This window comes from Microplitis demolitor, chromosome 7, assembly GCF_026212275.2.
Source record: "Microplitis demolitor isolate Queensland-Clemson2020A chromosome 7, iyMicDemo2.1a, whole genome shotgun sequence".
In the NCBI taxonomy this organism is placed as follows: Eukaryota; Metazoa; Arthropoda; class Insecta; order Hymenoptera; family Braconidae; genus Microplitis; species Microplitis demolitor.
The window spans coordinates 20,513,229-20,530,888 of record NC_068551.1 but is presented as its reverse complement, the minus strand read 5'-3'; the positions used below and the strand labels follow the sequence as shown (position 1 = coordinate 20,530,888).

General features: G+C 30.7%; 4 protein-coding genes across 4 annotated transcripts; 1 reads left to right on the top strand and 3 right to left on the bottom strand.

Annotated features, from left to right (window-relative positions):
- Positions 1-2,984: 2,984 nt before the first annotated feature.
- Positions 2,985-3,866, bottom strand: LOC103571102 (cuticle protein 21). The gene is made up of 2 exons (XM_053740780.1): positions 3,834-3,866; positions 2,985-3,722 (listed from the first exon to the last, which is right to left on the bottom strand). Exons 1-2 carry the CDS (start codon positions 3,843-3,845, stop codon positions 2,985-2,987), a joined length of 750 nt encoding a protein of 249 aa, XP_053596755.1. The 5' UTR covers positions 3,846-3,866.
- Positions 3,867-7,035: 3,169 nt separating this feature from the next.
- Positions 7,036-8,159, top strand: LOC103574007 (cuticle protein 21-like). The gene is made up of 2 exons (XM_008553325.2): positions 7,036-7,122; positions 7,270-8,159. The coding sequence occupies exons 1-2, from the start codon at positions 7,111-7,113 to the stop codon at positions 8,080-8,082; spliced, it is 825 nt and encodes a 274-aa protein (XP_008551547.1). The 5' UTR covers positions 7,036-7,110; the 3' UTR covers positions 8,083-8,159.
- A 481-nt stretch (positions 8,160-8,640) lies between these two features.
- On the bottom strand, positions 8,641-14,892 carry LOC103574006 (structural maintenance of chromosomes protein 6). The gene is made up of 5 exons (XM_008553324.3): positions 14,411-14,892; positions 13,690-13,882; positions 10,244-12,981; positions 9,634-9,767; positions 8,641-9,144 (listed from the first exon to the last, which is right to left on the bottom strand). Exons 1-5 carry the CDS (start codon positions 14,528-14,530, stop codon positions 9,081-9,083), a joined length of 3,249 nt encoding a protein of 1,082 aa, XP_008551546.1. The 5' UTR covers positions 14,531-14,892; the 3' UTR covers positions 8,641-9,080.
- A 593-nt stretch (positions 14,893-15,485) lies between these two features.
- On the bottom strand, positions 15,486-17,174 carry LOC103574001 (prefoldin subunit 2). The gene is made up of 3 exons (XM_008553318.3): positions 16,932-17,174; positions 16,500-16,623; positions 15,486-15,970 (listed from the first exon to the last, which is right to left on the bottom strand). Exons 1-3 carry the CDS (start codon positions 17,078-17,080, stop codon positions 15,794-15,796), a joined length of 450 nt encoding a protein of 149 aa, XP_008551540.1. The 5' UTR covers positions 17,081-17,174; the 3' UTR covers positions 15,486-15,793.
- Between the last annotated feature and the right edge of the window lie 486 nt (positions 17,175-17,660).

The following is a 17,660-nucleotide window of genomic DNA, read 5'->3' as shown; positions in this document are numbered from 1 at the left end:
TAATTTAATCATCTGATCGGTTTTCTAATCCGATATTCGTCGTGCATACAAAAATTTATTTTAATCCGCATTAGATCTATCGATCAACTTATCAATTATTTGATCGATTAGTCGAAAATTTCTAATTTAAATTCCACTGAATTATAAAACGAAAGTAAATGATAAATTTAGGATTAATTTAAAAGTTCAGTTTTAATTAACGGGGGATGAAATGCACTTTGGTATAAAAATAGCAGATGCCTTGAAAAAAAACCACGCCTTTTGTCCTTTGGATGCATTAAAGTGTTCGCAGGACTTGGGTGAGACTTAAACCGTCAGGTCGTGCTGGTCATGGTCGATTACGAAGGGGCAATTACGTGAGAGTTTGAGGTACATGGGAAGAAACATGTCGTCGTCTCAATCGCTCGGCCCAGACAAGGGGGCAGACTTGGTTCCTGAGAAGTGGTGAGAAGGGTCGCGAAAGTGGGTCGCACTTCTTGTCCGAGTCATTAAATGTTACCAACAATCAACCCTATCTCTGAACTCACGAAACTCGCCGCTTAAATTGGTATCCAATTATACTATCACGTTGATCGACGAGAAAGTAGAATAAATTCTCCGACAAATATCCGAAGAATGACATTTAATTTTTTAACTTAAACTCGCTCAATTTATTATGTCGTATGATATAACCAAATAAATTTATTACATACATATATTTATATATATATACTTATGGTATGTTAGTAAAAATATATATAAATATATGAAGTATAAAGTAAACTTATCATGGTCATGTCTTTCAATTTTTGTAATGGATTTTTCTGATATAAATTTTTTTATGTAACATTAATTACAAATTAATATTAAATAATTATGTATTGATTATTATAAATAAAAAAAAATTTTAATTAATTAAAAATATGACAAATATTTAAAAAAAAATCTATATTGTGTAAAAAAATTCGGCTTCGGAACTGTGAGCCCCGGGGTTTAAAAAAAATCATGATTTTGGATGATACTGAAGTCATCCGACGTCTGATAATTTTTTGATTTTTTTGAAAACGATAAATTATAAAAAAAAATATTTTGAAAAATTGCACTTATAGCTTTTTTAATTTTCTACATGTGCATATTTTTATTTTTTTTTTTTTTGTCATTTATTTGTTGAAAAAAAAAAATCCAAAAATTGTTAATTTTCTGCTGATTTCAGGATCATTCCAGATCATGATTTCGGAGTAGTCTAGATTTTATTCAAATCCGCACTCACTCCGAATTTACTCCATATTGACTCCGCTAATTTCTTAAAGTGTAAAGATAAATAAAAAAATTTAAGTAACGTCAAAAAAATGAAAAAACCAACATAAAAGGTTCATAAAGTACTTTAATTGTAAGTAATAAATAAAAAAAAACCATAAAGATTCATGGCTAAGTACATTTGAAACCAATAACGCTAAATAATGTTGAAAGCTTTCATGTGCCATACGTTACATAAACCATAAATAGTGACAGTTATTGTCTTAAAGTCAACCATAAGATCACTTATCTCCAACTACAATTGTACTGTACTTTATACCGGCTATTTTTTTTTAAATTCTCCCGCTTAAAAGTGTCCCCAAATTTAAACAAACAATACCTTTATTTTTTATTTTTCTTTGTTAAAAAAAAATTCCCATGGAATAAAATATAAAACAATAGCCAACGCAAGTGATTTCTTTCAGATAAATATCCGTGGATAAGATCCATTACCTGATGAAATTTATGTGCCCGTCACTTTGGTGGCTAAAGAATTATACGCACTGTGTAAATTTCGCTTATGCCGCAATATTTTTCGTGTGAGAAAAAATAATTTAAAGGGGCAAAATGACTAAAAAAATTTTTAAATTTCGGGTGTGGCGACAAGTAGATTACATAAAAAAAAACTTAAAAAAAAAAAAAACGCCAGAGGACATCAGAGTCAGAACAGGAATAAGTTGCGTTTAAGTCAAAGCGGTATGTAATTTATGGCAAAAAAAAATTTCAGCTGTCAAAGATAAGTAACAATTTTTTTATATAAAGATGAGGTTGTTCACAACATCAATGTCGACGTATACTTATGTAGCTTTTTAAAATTATAGGTCTTAATATGTTTACTTTTACGTCGAAAGAATTAAAAATTACATTATTTGCAGACCAAATTGATATCTGTCATAAGTGAACGCATTTATTAAACACAGTGACACTAATTGGATAATAATTTTAACGAATGTTATAATTATACTAATAAATTTGAGGAAGAGGAAGGAATTTGATACTGAGTTAGCAGACGTCTCATAATTTTTGAATTTTTTTTTTTAAATGATAGATAATAAAAAAAATAATATTTTTAAAAATTACACCTATAGTTCTTTTAATCTACATGTGAAAATTTTTAAATTTCATTTTTTATCAGTGATTTATTTTAAAAAACTCCAAAAAGTATTAACTGTCTGTTAACTTCTTGATCATGAGTGTAAGTGCAGCATTTTTAAATTACATATAAAAAAAGTAAATAATGAAAATAATAAAATTTTAAAAAATGCATATACTGAATTTTGAATTGTCTAAACATGCATTTTTTTATTTTTATTTTAAAAACATTTTAACTCATTATTTCAAAATTTTTTAAATTGTCTATGTCCGCGAACGATGATCCAGTAGCAGACAAAAATTTTTGAATTTTTTTTTAACTAATTAATTACAAAAAAAAAATAAAAATAAAAACATGCACACGTAGAAAATTCAATCAACTACAGGTGTAATTATTTTGAATTATATTTTTTTTTAATTTATCATTTTAAAAAAAAATCCAAAAACTATTAGACGTCGGTCAAATTCAGTATCATCGCTAACGTTGCTATTATTCTAGATTATGAAAAGACGAGAGAGGGTAAATATAAATTTTAAGACCAAAAATTAATCCAGAAAAATTTTATTGACAGATAAATTTTTTAACAATAAATAGACATATTGATTGGTGGAGGTAATTAGTGGTAGTAGACTGGTCCAGCAACTTTGGCTACTGCAGGTGTTGCGTAGTGGGTGGCGTAGGCGGCTGGTGCAGAGTAAGCAGCTGGTGCGTAGTGAGTTGCGTATGCAGCTGGTGCATATGCGGCGACTGGTGCAGCGACTTTGGCGTAAGCTACTGGTGCAGCGACTTTAGCGTAGGCTACTGGTGCAGCGACTTTAGCGTAGGCAGCGGGTGCGTAGTGGGTTGCGTATGCAGCTGGTGCGTAGTGAGCTGAGTAAGTAGCTGGTGCGTAATGAGCAGCGTATGCTGCAGGCGCAGCGTATGCTACTGGTGCAGCGACTTTAGCGATAGCTGGGGCGGCGTAGGCGATGGGCGCGGCTTTGACAGCAAGTGCAGCTGGGGCTACGGCTTTAACGGCAACCTGAGCGGGTTCTTTGCGGACGACGGCGTTGAATCCGTTGATGTCATCAGCAGTGTAGTCAACAGTTCTGCGGGTTCCGTCGGATTCAAGGAGAGAGTAGCTGCCTTGTACTACATCACCATCACGGGTCTCGTATTGGTTCTTGAAGTCGCCGGTTGTTGAGTCCTGGACATCGTAAGAGAAACTGTACTGAGGATGAGGATCGTCTTCGGCGTTGATAGCCTTCGCTAACACGGGGGTGGCGTACGCTGGGGCTGCTGCGTAAGCGAGTGGTTGGTGCGCTGGGATGAAACCGGCGTTGGCAGCTGCCACGAGAGCCAAAAGAGTGATGAACTAAAAAAGACAAATTTATATTTATTAATTTATATATAACATATATGTTTAGATAAATTTTCTCCCCTTAGAATGGGATTAAATAAAAAGAAAAAATTGTCCCTAAAGTACCTTGAATGCCATTGCTGTAGTAGATTCGAGTGGATCGACTTGCAAAGTGTGATGTCTTTGGTTGGTCACGCTCTGGTTTTATATCCGAGTGACCAGCAACCCCCTCCATGATTAACTTACCCAGGACTAGTGGAAACGTCCAGGTCCAGCCCTACCAACAATGTTGAGTCTTGAACTTGATCGTCTGTTCTTTATTTATCATTCGGCTCTCCCTTGCCATCAATAGAATCTTTCACCTACACACTCCTCACCAGGGTAATGGTATCCTTCCAAGGCCGCTGATCGCACACACGCCATTCCAGGGACAGGTCTCATTCTCTCCACCGTTGGTTTAATCCACTGGCGGAACAATCAGTTGCTTAAAACTAAACGATAATTTTTTCGTATGTGAGATTCTGTTATTGCACTCGGCTGAATTACTCGTGATTTTATGATAAAGATGGGCATTGATGAAAAATTGTAATAATTTTATTTAGCGCCTCGGGTGTATTATCAGTGCATCAGTTCTTATAATCAGATTATTATTTGGTATTATATTGAATTAAAAAGTAGAACACTTTCATAATAATTAAAATATAATCGATAAGACTGCCGTCAAAGTGAAAATAAAAAATATAATTCATTCTCGACATCATATTCAATCGTCATATATATTTTTAATAAATAATTATTTATATTTTATTATATTTTAATAACAGTCAGGACTGCGGCTTTAAAATTAACATTTTTTTTTTACAATAAAAAATTAGAGAAGTAAATCCGAAATGCGGAGCGGATGACTATTTCTTTATTTAATCCTCAGAGTGAAATTTACTCCGAAGAGGAGTTTATTTTAATAATAATACTCTGAATCGGAGTAAATACAGATTTAAATAAAATTCAGTTCACTCCAAATTTACTCCGAATTTTTTACAGTGAACTGGAAACCATGGTTGCAAACAGTCAGCTAAATATTTTTAAATATAAAATTGAAATTAATATTTAAAAGGATCTGATTCAAAAAAATACATCAATTAAAATTTAAAAAATTCTATTGTCTGAAAAAAAATATTTACATTTGAATTAAAACCCGAACAGAAGTCGCTACTTTAGTTTACGAAAAAAGTGGACCGAAAGTGAACGCGACTATTAATTTAAAATATTTGAATATTTATTTTAATGTTTGGTAATTGTATACTTTCACGGTCACCTGGTTTTAGATCATGAAAAAAAAATGATTGATTCATTTTTTTAATTAATAATTTTTTTTTTTTTTTTTTTTTTTTTAAACAAACAGTAAAAAAATATAATAACTAAAGTTCTTAAAAAATATATTATAATATTTGAAGTATAGCTTGGATTATCTAGTGTGGTACCAAGTGTCTTAAATTGGCTAAATGAACGGAGATAAAAATATTTTTATATCGAAAATACCCTTGTAAATTTATCTGGGAATTGTAGAAAATAAAAACCCAACCAATTACCATTATCTGTTGTTAGCTTGCACGTTTCTGCGAGAGGAAAGTAAGAAAGAGTGCGAGGGTCTTGTCTTTGCTGAGAATTCTCGATGTAGATGACCATGGAGCTGTACACGGACCTCAGATTCCGGATCCATATACCATATACCCTTCGTAAGGTTTCCATACTCGTTCACACATGGATTACAATTTTATTTTATTTTTTTTTCTGTAACTAACATGGTACCAAGGCAATATACGTCTCCACGCGAAGATATCTTTGTTCACACTGCAATAATATAAATTATTTTCTAATCACAATATATAAATATATAGAGAAGTGAATCTGAGGTAAAATGAGACACTATTATTATTACAAACTTTTTTTTTTATTTAAAAATTTTTAATTTAAATTTACAGAAAATTATGGGGTAAATTGATCACCCCAATCACTGCGGTCAATTAAAAAATTTTTTTTTTATTTCAAAATTTCTAATTTCAATTTATAAAAAATATGGGGTAAATTGATCAGCCTAGGTACTGCGGCCAATTAAAATTTTTTTTCTTTTTATTTTACTTTATTAAAAGTTATGGGGTAAATTGGTCAGCTCAGACACTGCGGCCCGTTAAAAGTTTTTTTTTATTTTAAAATTTTTAATTTCAATTTATAAAAAAATATGGGGTAAATTGATCAGTCCACACACTGCGGCCAATTAAAATTTTTTTTTACACTTGTGACCTATTTTACCTCAGTCAACTTTTTCATTCTCCATAAAATAATTCTGAGAAAAAAAAAATTTTTTTAAAAACGCTGTCTCATTTTGCCCCGACTTCCCTTATATGAACATACGTGGAAATAAAATTTTTTTTAGAGCAATCTATATGACATATTATAATTTTTGTCAATCATTGGATTCCATAAATTAATTTATAATACAATGTCATGTTTAAAAATTATGACATATAGAAATTTAATAAAAATATATTAATAAGATGTAAAATTATTTGATATCTAGATGAACTATATATATACATTATATACATTTATGTCTCGTTTACTGAAATGGTTGCGGAACATACAAAAGTCATTGAATATTTATCAGGAGAAATGTTAAAACGTTTAGGTACCACCAATAAATATAACAGTAACCCAACGAAATATATTTGATCAATTCGTTTTTCAGTATTTCGGTTTTCGATTAAATTTAAAAAGTTTAAAGTGAATGTGCAGTTGCACGTGTGAATCCACAAGTACATTGTTTTAAAAATCCATATATATAATGCAATATTTGTATATAAATTATTTATTAACTAAAAATAATAAGTACATACGTCGTACGTTGCTTTTTTAACGGCAACTTATTATTAAAAAAACATTCATTTTCGAGAATCGGTTTATTGCGGGCTATAAACTTGGTAATAGGGCCAATTAAAATAACCGAGTACAAGTTATGGGACGTGTGTGTTTTAAATATTATTATTTATTAAAAAATATATAAAAGCTTGAGGTACATTAGGTAACTCATGACAAGGCCGCAGCCTAGTACGAGCATGTGTGCTTACACACGATGGTCCACACATTTAATATCACAAGAGAACCCAGTCCTCCGATATGTCGATTGGGTGTGGTCTCAGTTCCTTTACTTGCCCAATTTATCGGCTTACACTCGACTTTACTCTGCTGGCCACGAATCGGGTGGCTACCGTTCGCTTTATTGCGTCATCGGTGTCCTGGCCGCCCCATCCAAGATCCCCATCCGCTTAGTATATAAACCGAAACCACCGACAGTCAGACATCACTCACTCGATACTCAGATCAACAGATCAACAAACAAAAAATCATGGCATTCAAGGTACACATACATTTTATTTAAATAATACTTATAAATTTCAATTACAATCTACAATATTTCGAGTGTATTCGCAAATGCTCTAGCTCTAGCTCTAGCCAACTCTCAATTAATTATATAAATTAATAATTATAAATTTGTCTTTTTTAGTTCATCACTCTCTTGGCTCTCGTGGCAGCCGCCAACGCCGGATTCATCCCAGCGCACCAGCCACTCGCTTACGCAGCAGCCCCAGCGTACGCCACCCCCGTGTTAGCGAAGGCCATCAACGCCGAAGACGACGCTCATCCTCAGTACAACTTCAATTACGACGTCCAGGACTCAACAACCGGCGACTTCAAGAGCCAGCATGAAATCCGCGATGGTGACTCTGTTCAGGGCAGCTACTCTCTCCTTGAATCCGACGGAACCCGCAGAACTGTTGACTACACCGCAGACTCATTAAACGGATTCAACGCCGTCGTCCGCAAAGAACCCGCTCAGGTTGCCGTTAAAGCTGTAGCCCCAGCTGCACTTGCTGTCAAAGCCGCGCCCATCGCCTACGCCGCCCCAGCTATCGCTAAAGTTGCTGCACCAGTAGCATACGCCGCACCTGCAGCATACGCTGCTCATTACGCACCAGCTGCATACGCAACTCACTACGCACCAGCTACTTACTCTGCCCACTACTCTGCACCTGCCGCCTACGCTAAAGTCGCTGCACCAGTAGCCTATGCTGCTCCAGCTGCATACGCAACCCACTATGCCGCTCCAGCTATCGCTAAAGTCGCTGCACCAGTAGCATACGCTGCACCCGCTGCATACTCAACTCACGCCGTAGCTAAAGTCGCTACCCCAGTTGCTGCATACGCACCAGCTGCATACGCAACCCACTACTCTGCACCAGCTGCATACACAGCCCACTATGCTGCACCAGCTGCATACGCCACCCACTACGCAGCACCTGCTTACTACCACCACTAATTACAAAAACTTGAGTCATACTACTTCTGTACAATAAAGACTTGATTTTTAAATTTGAATAAATATTTATACCTGAATTTATCTGATTACTTGAATTTATACTTGTACTTGCACTTTCCTTTTTTTTTACTTTACTTGATAAGTTTTTTATTTTTTATCAAAGTGAAATGCAACGACAATGGCCTCGAGTGATGCTTCATGTACTTTCTCTGCACGGCCACGCCTGGGCGTAATACTTGTAACACTCTAGTTATGTCATTATGGTCCAATCGACGTTCGCACTAATATAAGAACCTTGAACCACTTGCGCTTCCGCAACAAAAGTGAATGTCAAGTCTCATTATCCAATTAGTAGGTCATTAAATATCTTGTTGTTTATTTTTTTATTTTAATGACATTTATTTTTTATTCATTTTTATTACAAATGACTAAATATTTTAAATATCAAGGAACATTTTTGGTCATATTAATTTCTTAAGTATATTTTTTTAAAATATACTTTTAAACAAGTGTACTAATAATGGTTTTTTGTGTTACCAATTTATTAGACATTTTATTCATATAACTTTGTATTAATAAATTGCTTAGACAATTTTTTAGACCTTAATATTAAATATCTAAAATATATACCTTTATTTTTTAACACATTTTAATAATCTAATGAGCATATAGAAAAATATGTATGCCAATATTATGATATATTTAAACTTTGACAAAGAATAAAAACATTAAATAAATAATTACTATTAATGTAGTAATAGAATTAAACTTTTAATTTTTTCTTATCAATAACTATCAGATATCTTTGTATGGATTTTTTTAATAAGTTAAAGCATCTGAGGAGCCACTAAACATACGGAGATATTTTTTCTCTTTTTTAGTTAGAACGATAAATAAACGAACTATTGATTAAATAATAAATAATATAGTAATAATCAATAAAAAATAAAAATAAAATAAAAATATTTTGGAATGAAAATAAAGTTAGGTATAATACTTTATTCTTGACTAAGCTGACTCCTTTGAGATTGAGTATCATTGGCCCGTGCAGGTGGTGCAAGTCTGTAAATTTATCGTAAAAATTTTATTGGATTAATTTTTAAATATTTTCAAGTCAGATAATATTTAATTGTTGTCAAGTAACGCAATTAAATAAATAGAAAGTTATGAATGAAATTTTGTGATACTGAAATTAGCTGACGTCTGATAATTTTTTTTTTTTTTTTTTTTCAAAACGATTAATTATAGAAAAAATTTTTAAATAATTGCATGGTATTTTTTTTTACATGTATATTTTTAGTTTTTTTATTTTTGTAATTAAATTGATAAAAAAATCGGAAATCGTTAGTTGTCTGTCAACTTTAGAAGTAATTAAAATAATGAAATTTAAAAAAATGCGCGTACTGATTTTTTAATTATTTGACAACGCAGTATTTAATTTTTATTCTAGTTGATTTTAATTATAGATTCGAATAACTAAAAAAATTGACAATTGTCAGGTACATGTACACTCATATCAAAGTATTTAGAACCATATTTTAATGAACTTACCGTAAAATCTTTATAAATTGATCAGCTTTGAAAATAGAAGCATCAAGAGGAGTTAGAAATCCAAATTGTCGTTCAGGATGATCTCTGGCATGCAGAATTAATAGATCGTAGGCTAATCTTCTGTTCACTTTGTCCTAGAACATAAAAAAAAAAACAATATTTTAAATAAAAAATAATTTTGAAATTCACAGACAATTAACAATTTTCTGATTTTTTTTTAAACAAAAAAAAAAAAAACTAAAAATATGCACATGCAGAAAATTAAAAAAACTAAACGTCCTCTTGAAAAAAAATCCAAAAATTATCAAACATCGGCCAACTTCAGTACCATAATAAAAATTACATTTTGCTAAATAAATTTATTGACTTTAATTAGTCTCATGTAAGATAGAGGTACCGTTTTCGACCACTGTAGGACCAATTTTGGACACTTTAAAAATTGAAATAAATTAATTTTTAAAATATGTTCAGAGGTACTTTTAATCCACTGTTAAAATGAGAATTTTATTTTACTCTCTTTCATTAATTAAAATAAAATGTCCAAAAATGGAGCAGTGGCCACAATTGCTACTTCTACCCTATTGTAAATTAACTAAAAAAAAATATTTACCATAAAAACATCAATTTCATCAAGAAAATAAAATGGCAAAGTGGTACACTCCCAGAGTGCCAGAACAAACGCAATTGTTGAATAAGATCTTTCACCACCGGACAATGTGTGGACATCATTAGTAGCTTGTTGTTCCCTAGTACGTGGAATAACTTCAATCTTAAGCTTCTTATTAGCATAGTCGACAATAAGCGAGCCATCATAATTCCTCAGACGGAGTACATTCATAAACTCATGCCTTACTTTGCGCGCCATAACTTTTTTCATTTTTTGAAACTCCTCTCTTCTCTGCTCAACTCTAGCCATGTGTTTTTTATTAACTTTCTGAAGGCCATTGAACAATTCAATTATATCTTTGCTTTTATTTCTCTTGATACTCAACTGCTGCTCCAATTCCTCTCTGGAGCCAAGATTTTGTTCGACACTTTGAATCCTCGTTACAAGTGACTGGGCCAGATTTCGTAATTGCGGCGGTGATCTTTTTGTTTCAACTCGATCACCAGCGTTCTGTGCAGCAGCAACAAATTCCGCTGTCCTCGAACGCTGGTGATTGCAGTCTTCAATAGCACCAGCCAATTCTTGTTGTGCTTTTTCTATTTTTTGCTTGGTATTATTGACACTATTTTTAATTTGCGTTCTCTCTGTCTCCAATTCACGTATTTGTTGTTGTATACTCGTTATTTTTTCACTGCGATTTGAATTATTAGCATGACAGTTACGTAATTCGAGCGCAAGTTCTTTCAATTCAGCCTCAAGTTGAATTTTTTCCTCCATCAGTTTAGCAGACTCATCTTCTTTAATTTTTAATTTTCTCTCCGACTCAATTTTATCAGCTTTAAAAACCGCGCAATTATCACTTACGTCTTCCTGAAGTGCTTCGTACAAATCATTTATTTCTCTGACAATTCTGTCCTTCAAAACAGACAATTCTCTTATTTTTTTCTGCAAATCAGTATAATTATTATTATTTCTCATCAACTCCTCGTGTTTTATTTTGTAAGCATCAACGGCTAAATTTCTTTCTCTCTCAGCAACCGCAAGTTCTTCCTGTAAACTCTGAATTACGTCAGTAGTCGATACCTGTAGATATCTCGCTCTCCCAACTTTGCCACCGTAAGTACGATACTGAGGATCTGGAAAAAATGTGTCGCCTTTTTTAGTAATAGCGCGCTTGCAATTACGCGGTACATTTCTCGCGTGACCCATCATTTCTTTGGCCTCTTCGCTGGTCGGTATCAGCAGCAAACACTCCGGTTCCTTCTGATCGATAATACAATTAGCAACAACTGGATTCGATATCTCCATCATGTCCAATAAATTTGAATAATTCTGATCTCGCGCGCACTTTCTGCTGACATCGTGGACGCGGTTATGGAATTTACTGCACAATATTGTCGGACTCTGCTCATTTCCGTAAATTTCCCTCATGATGTTCCCGAGTGTCTTTGAATCCTGTCCATTGTCGACGCAAAATGAGCTGAGATGACCCAAATAATTTTCAACCGCCGGTATCCAGGACTGGTCTTTCAATTTAATGAACTCACCAATCGGCCCGATTGGTTTCTTATTAAAACGTCCTCTGTTGTACTCCTCATCTATACGTCGTTTCAAACGCGGAATATTGCGCCCGTAAATAGAATTATTTCCACCGCCAGATTTTTCAAAATTCCTCAACTGCCCGATAATGCGATTGCACTCGCTCGTTTTTTTATCAGCGTCCATTTTTATCATCCGCTCCTCCTGCTCGTACTGCATCTTAGTAGTCTCTAAATGTGACAGTTCTGTTTTATTTGTATTCAATAAGGCTTCGATTTCTGCGAGTTTATCTTTCAATTTTTCGACTTTATTTTTCTGATTGTTGCGTTTCTGCTCAGCCTGACCGCTGCCGCCTTCCAAACGCTCAATTTCATTAGTGTAAGTAACGATATCTGCTTTGTGCTTTTGAATTTGTTTCAAACAATTTTTAATCTCGCGGTCTTTGTTACTCACCGTCTCTTTTTTCGCAGCATAATTGACTTTAGCTGTCGCGTAGGCTTCGCGCGCACTCTGAGCCTCGGCTTCAATATCTTTGACTTTATTATTTAATTCTTCCAAATTATTATTTATCTCTTGAATTTTATTCCCACTGTCTTGATGAGTATTTTCAAACTGCTGCACTTTATTTTCATATTTAACGACGAGACCTTCGCGTAATACCAAAGCTTCTTCTTCAGCAATAGCGTCAGCCCATTTCAATTCTAACTGCACAGCTTCGTACTCTGCGCGTATGTTATCCAGTGATAATAATTTACGTAAATTATTTTCCAGATGTTCGATTTCTTTTTTTTCTTGATGCATTTGCTTGGAAGTATTTTCTAAAATACGCGTCGTTTCTTGACTCTCAATCAATGCTGATTTGTAATTGTCGTTAATTGTTGACAATTGAGTTGCTTTCATAAATAATTCGTATCTGTTGGAGTCATTTGAATCCTTGAGGAAAGTCGCTGATTGATACTGATTTAATACAGATATTGGATTGTCAATTTGAATATTCATACATGTTGCCAGTGAATCTAAATCTCGTTTTTTACTTGATATTAATTTACCATGAGAATTTGACAATTTGTACTGTGATGTGCGACCGAAAGTACGGGTTATTTTTATTGTATTGCCATACAATTCTGGTTTGTATGCTAGTGCTCCGACGTTGGAAATAACAATTTCGATACTCGCTGCCTCACAATTGTCTTTTATTAAAGCTGTAATTTAATTTAAATAAATATTAGTTTGTTATTATAATTATTAATAGAAGTGAGGCACGATGGGGCTTTAAAAAAAATTTCAAGTGCAAGGCTTTTTTTCTAGTTCTACTTTAAGTTAGTATTCAAAAAAGTATTTAATAGGAGTGTGCGAATAATTTTAACTTTTGAATAATTCGAATTTTTAAAACAATTCGAAATTTTTTAATCATTCGTAAATTTTTTTTTTAACGACTTGAAATTTTAATATTTTTTTTAATAATTCAAATTTTTGACGGAAGTAAATAGAGCTCGGACACGAATCTACGAAAAAATTAAATTTGGTAACTTTAAAAACTAAGCTCTTAAAATTTATGACAAGATTAAAAAAAAAGACTAGTTAACCGGAAAAAACCAGTCATCATAAAATATTTGTAGATGTATTATATTTACTCGAGCATTAAGAACCAGCATAAGTAAATTAGAACTCGCCAGGTCAACAATTACCGTATTAAGAAAGGTCATAAACTAACCCTTCGACCCCAATAAAAAAACAGAAAGAACAGAATACAAAAACCTGAAAAATATTTTAACAGGATTACGGATTTATTTTTAGTTTCTTTGCAGAAATTTTATTGAATGATCTATTGGTTCTAAAGACGAAACGGATAAAAATTCAAATTGACTTTAGGATTGATAAGTAGTTTTAAAGCTTTTAAACATTTTTACCTTTCAGTGAGTCTCCTCGTTTTGTAATATTGGCACGTGCACCAAATACGACAGCTATCGCTGTTATGATAGCACTCTTACCGCTACCATTTTTTCCAATAATAAAATTTACATTAGGATTGAATTCGACTTCTAATGATTCATGGCACATAATATTACGCAGATGGATTTTCAAAATTTTTCCAGCGGTTTGCTATAAATATAATTATGATTATAATTAATCAATATAATATATGACACTGATATTAGCCGAAAATTTTTCATTTATTTTTTTTATGACGATTAATCATAAAAAATAATTATTTTAAAAAATTACACCTAAAGTTATGACAGCAGACATTTGAATTAAAAAAAAAATTTTTTTTTTACACAAACAATAAAAAAAGTGTTCTTATTGAAAATTTGATAAGCTACTTGTTTAATTTTTTTTAATTTTTTAATGTCTGCTAACTTCAAGATCATCAATAATTTATTTTAAAAAATGAAATCGATTTGACAGAAAAATTTTATAAACTAAAAATAAAAAATAAAATTTTTTGGTCTCTACTTCTTTTGTTTTTGTGAAAGTACAAAAAAATTGAAGAGGTTTCAATTTGAATTAGTGAAAAAAAAATTTTTTAAATCTATATAATTAAATTTGATAATAAATTAAGTGAGACATTAATGCAATAATTAAAAAAATAAAACAAAAATCTGTAATTAAAAAATATGAAAAACTTACTGGCTGTGCTACGGGCATTTCAACATCTTCTTCAGAACTCTCTCGAGCTTTTTTCGGCTGATGACTCTCATCAGGATCACAAATTTTACGTTTTATTCGTCTTTTGACAGGACTACCCATTGTATTAATCAATCAAATTTTAAATATTTAAAATTAAATTATATTTTGTTATGAAAACAAGGGAGAGACCACAAAGCGAGGTTAGAAATTATCACGACTGTCTGTGATAAAAAATGAATATAATGGATTTAAATTCTAGACACGAATGAATTGACTTTGACTTCCACATCGACGTATTTATCGCGAGTTGTTTGTTTTAAAAAAAGACATACGGCATTCATTTGTTACAAATAATGTCTATGTTTTGTTTTAACGCAAGTGTCAACTATTTTCTGTTCCCGCCAGAAGATTAATATATATAATATAGTATATATTATTATGCGTCTTGACGTTCACTAGCGTGCCTGTTACGACTTGTTGTATGACCGTTACGATTGTGCGCACCCGCTTTCAAATTTCATACAAAACACACACACAAGCGAGGACAAAGAAAATAATACATTTAATTTCATTGGTCAACAAATTTTGGCCTTGACGTGACAGCCAATACGATGGAATTTTGAATTTCCCACGTGATTCAATTTTTTTCAAAAGAAATCTCTCCTCGATAGCTTCAAATTGGCGGAAAATTTTAATTGTGGAAAATTGATACCAGAATTTAGTAGTGATTCTGAAGTTAGCAGACAAGTTAAAATTTTTTGATCCTTCTTTCAACTAATCAATTACAGAAAAGGAAAAAAGTAAAAAATGCACATGTAGAAAATTTAAAAAACTGTAGGTGCAATTTTTAAAATAAGTAGATATTTTTATAATTAATGCAGATTTCTTATGAGAAATTAATGATTTGTGTCACTGAGAATTTATAAAAGTATGCGAAGAAGTTGAAATTATAATTAATATTACAGTTGATTCATAATGATAATAATATAATGACAAATATATTTTTGTTGTATTAAAAATTTATATAATTTATTATTATTTTCATTATACAAATTATTTATATGCAATTACAATTTTTTAAAGCAATAATACAAAAATAATCAGATTATTTCTGTAACAATAAAAAAAAAAACTAAACTAAACTAAATTTTTAAATTAATAAACGTTTTATTGCTTTTGTCTTTTTACAAGAAAATTAATATTCTATACGAAAAAAAAAAACATGAATTAATTACTCAGAACTATTGAAAATTATTAAATCAGACTTGTGATAAAATCGACACTGGCAGATAAAATTAAAAAATAAAAATGATTCATAATTAATGACAATTAAGAAAAAAAAAAAAAAAAAAAAAAGAGTAAACAATTACATATTAATAATAATTAAGTTTCAATAGGATTAACTACAAGAGCATTTCTTTTAGGTTCTTTAGATTCCTCTTCAGTTTGTTGCAATTCATCTAATCCCCGTATCCTAATATTGTTTTTCTCTTTGTATTCATTTATCTCCTTACCCTTTTTCTCCAACTGTTCATTCAATGTCTCGATAACTTTTATCAACTAAAAAATAACAATTATACAAATTTATAAATTTTCGATAATTATTACAGTTCTTAAAAAAAAAAAAATAGTAATTAAAGATAAAAAATAAAAATGCCATTGTGACTTCATGCTACTTAATATTTTGATTTATATAAACTTGTAAGTTAAATAAAATTTTGATAATGCGCATAAATATTTTTTAAAGTTTTTGATATGAAATTTTTAAAAGTTATTTCTATAAATATTTTATAGAATTTAAAAGAAATAATTTTTTTTAATGTCTGCTACTTTATGAGTGTAAATGTAACTGGCGATTGTCAATTTTTTCAATTTTTAAATACATAAATAAAAATTTTAAAATGCGTATTAGAATAACTGAAAAATTAGTACGCTCATTTTTTTAAATTTTACTATTTTGATTATTTAATTAATTTATTTTATAAAAACTTATATGTTGTCATATATCTGTCACATTTACACTCAGACTACTTGCAGTACCACAATTTTATAAGTTATTAAAAATATTAAATCAATAAAATAAAATTACCCTATCTTTATTTGTAACAAGTCCAGGTAAAACTTCTCCAACAACTTGTTCGCATAAAATTCCCCCAACCATTCTATAGCACTTTCTTTTAGGATCAACATTCTTCAATGTATCAATGACAATTCTAAAGATAAAAATTCAAAATAAATAAAAAAAAATAAAAATAAGAATGTAGCAGACAGACAAATTTTTAATTATTAATAAATAGAATAAATAATTAATAAATTAAATTTTTAAAAATGCGCATTTAGAAAATTTTGAAATTAATTGCATTTTTTAAAAGTATTATTTTTTTTAACTATTTATAATTTCAAATTTGTCTGATATCTGATACATTCACACTTATAACTATCATTTGATTCAAGACAATAATATATTCAATTAATTATTTGAATTTAAATAAAATTTTAGGTTAGACTATTATTTTCTCACTTGTGTTCATTCAGTTCCATTTCCATTTCTGATAATTTAGTAGCCATCATTCTCTGATCATTGCGAAGTGTTTGAAATCCAGCAAGAATTTCTTCATTAGTTTTAGCACCTTTTCCTAATGATTTTACGGGTTTTTTATCACTAGCCATATTTGGAAATGTGATTTTTATATATAAAATTTAGCAGACAATCAAATCAAATCAAACAATTCTTTTTTTAACCTCTACTCTGTTCTTCTTCTCCCTCTCCTTTTTTCTGTAACTTGAACATGGTTTCTAAAATCGTTTTTAAAAACTTACAACTTGAGATAAAAACAAAATTTTTGTTTTTTATCAGTTGGCAAATTTGGCAGTGAAAAAAAGTGAGTGAACGTAGCAGACATCAGATAAATTTAAATTTTTAATAAATAGACTAAATAATAAATAAAATTAAATTTTAAAAAAATGCGCGCTTAAAAAATTTAAAAATAAATGAATCCATTTTTTATAAATATTATTTTTTAAATTATTCACTACATTTATTTATAATTTTAAATTTGTTTGCTACATTCATACTCATAAAAAAATGTTCAAAATTATAATCCTGAGGGTAGTCGACGTCTAATCATTTTTTTATTTTTTTTTAAAATGATAAATTATAAAAAAAAAATATTTGAAAAAATTGCAATTACAATTTTTTAAATTTTTTACTTGTGCAAATTTTTGGTTGTTTTGTTTTGTTGTAAACATT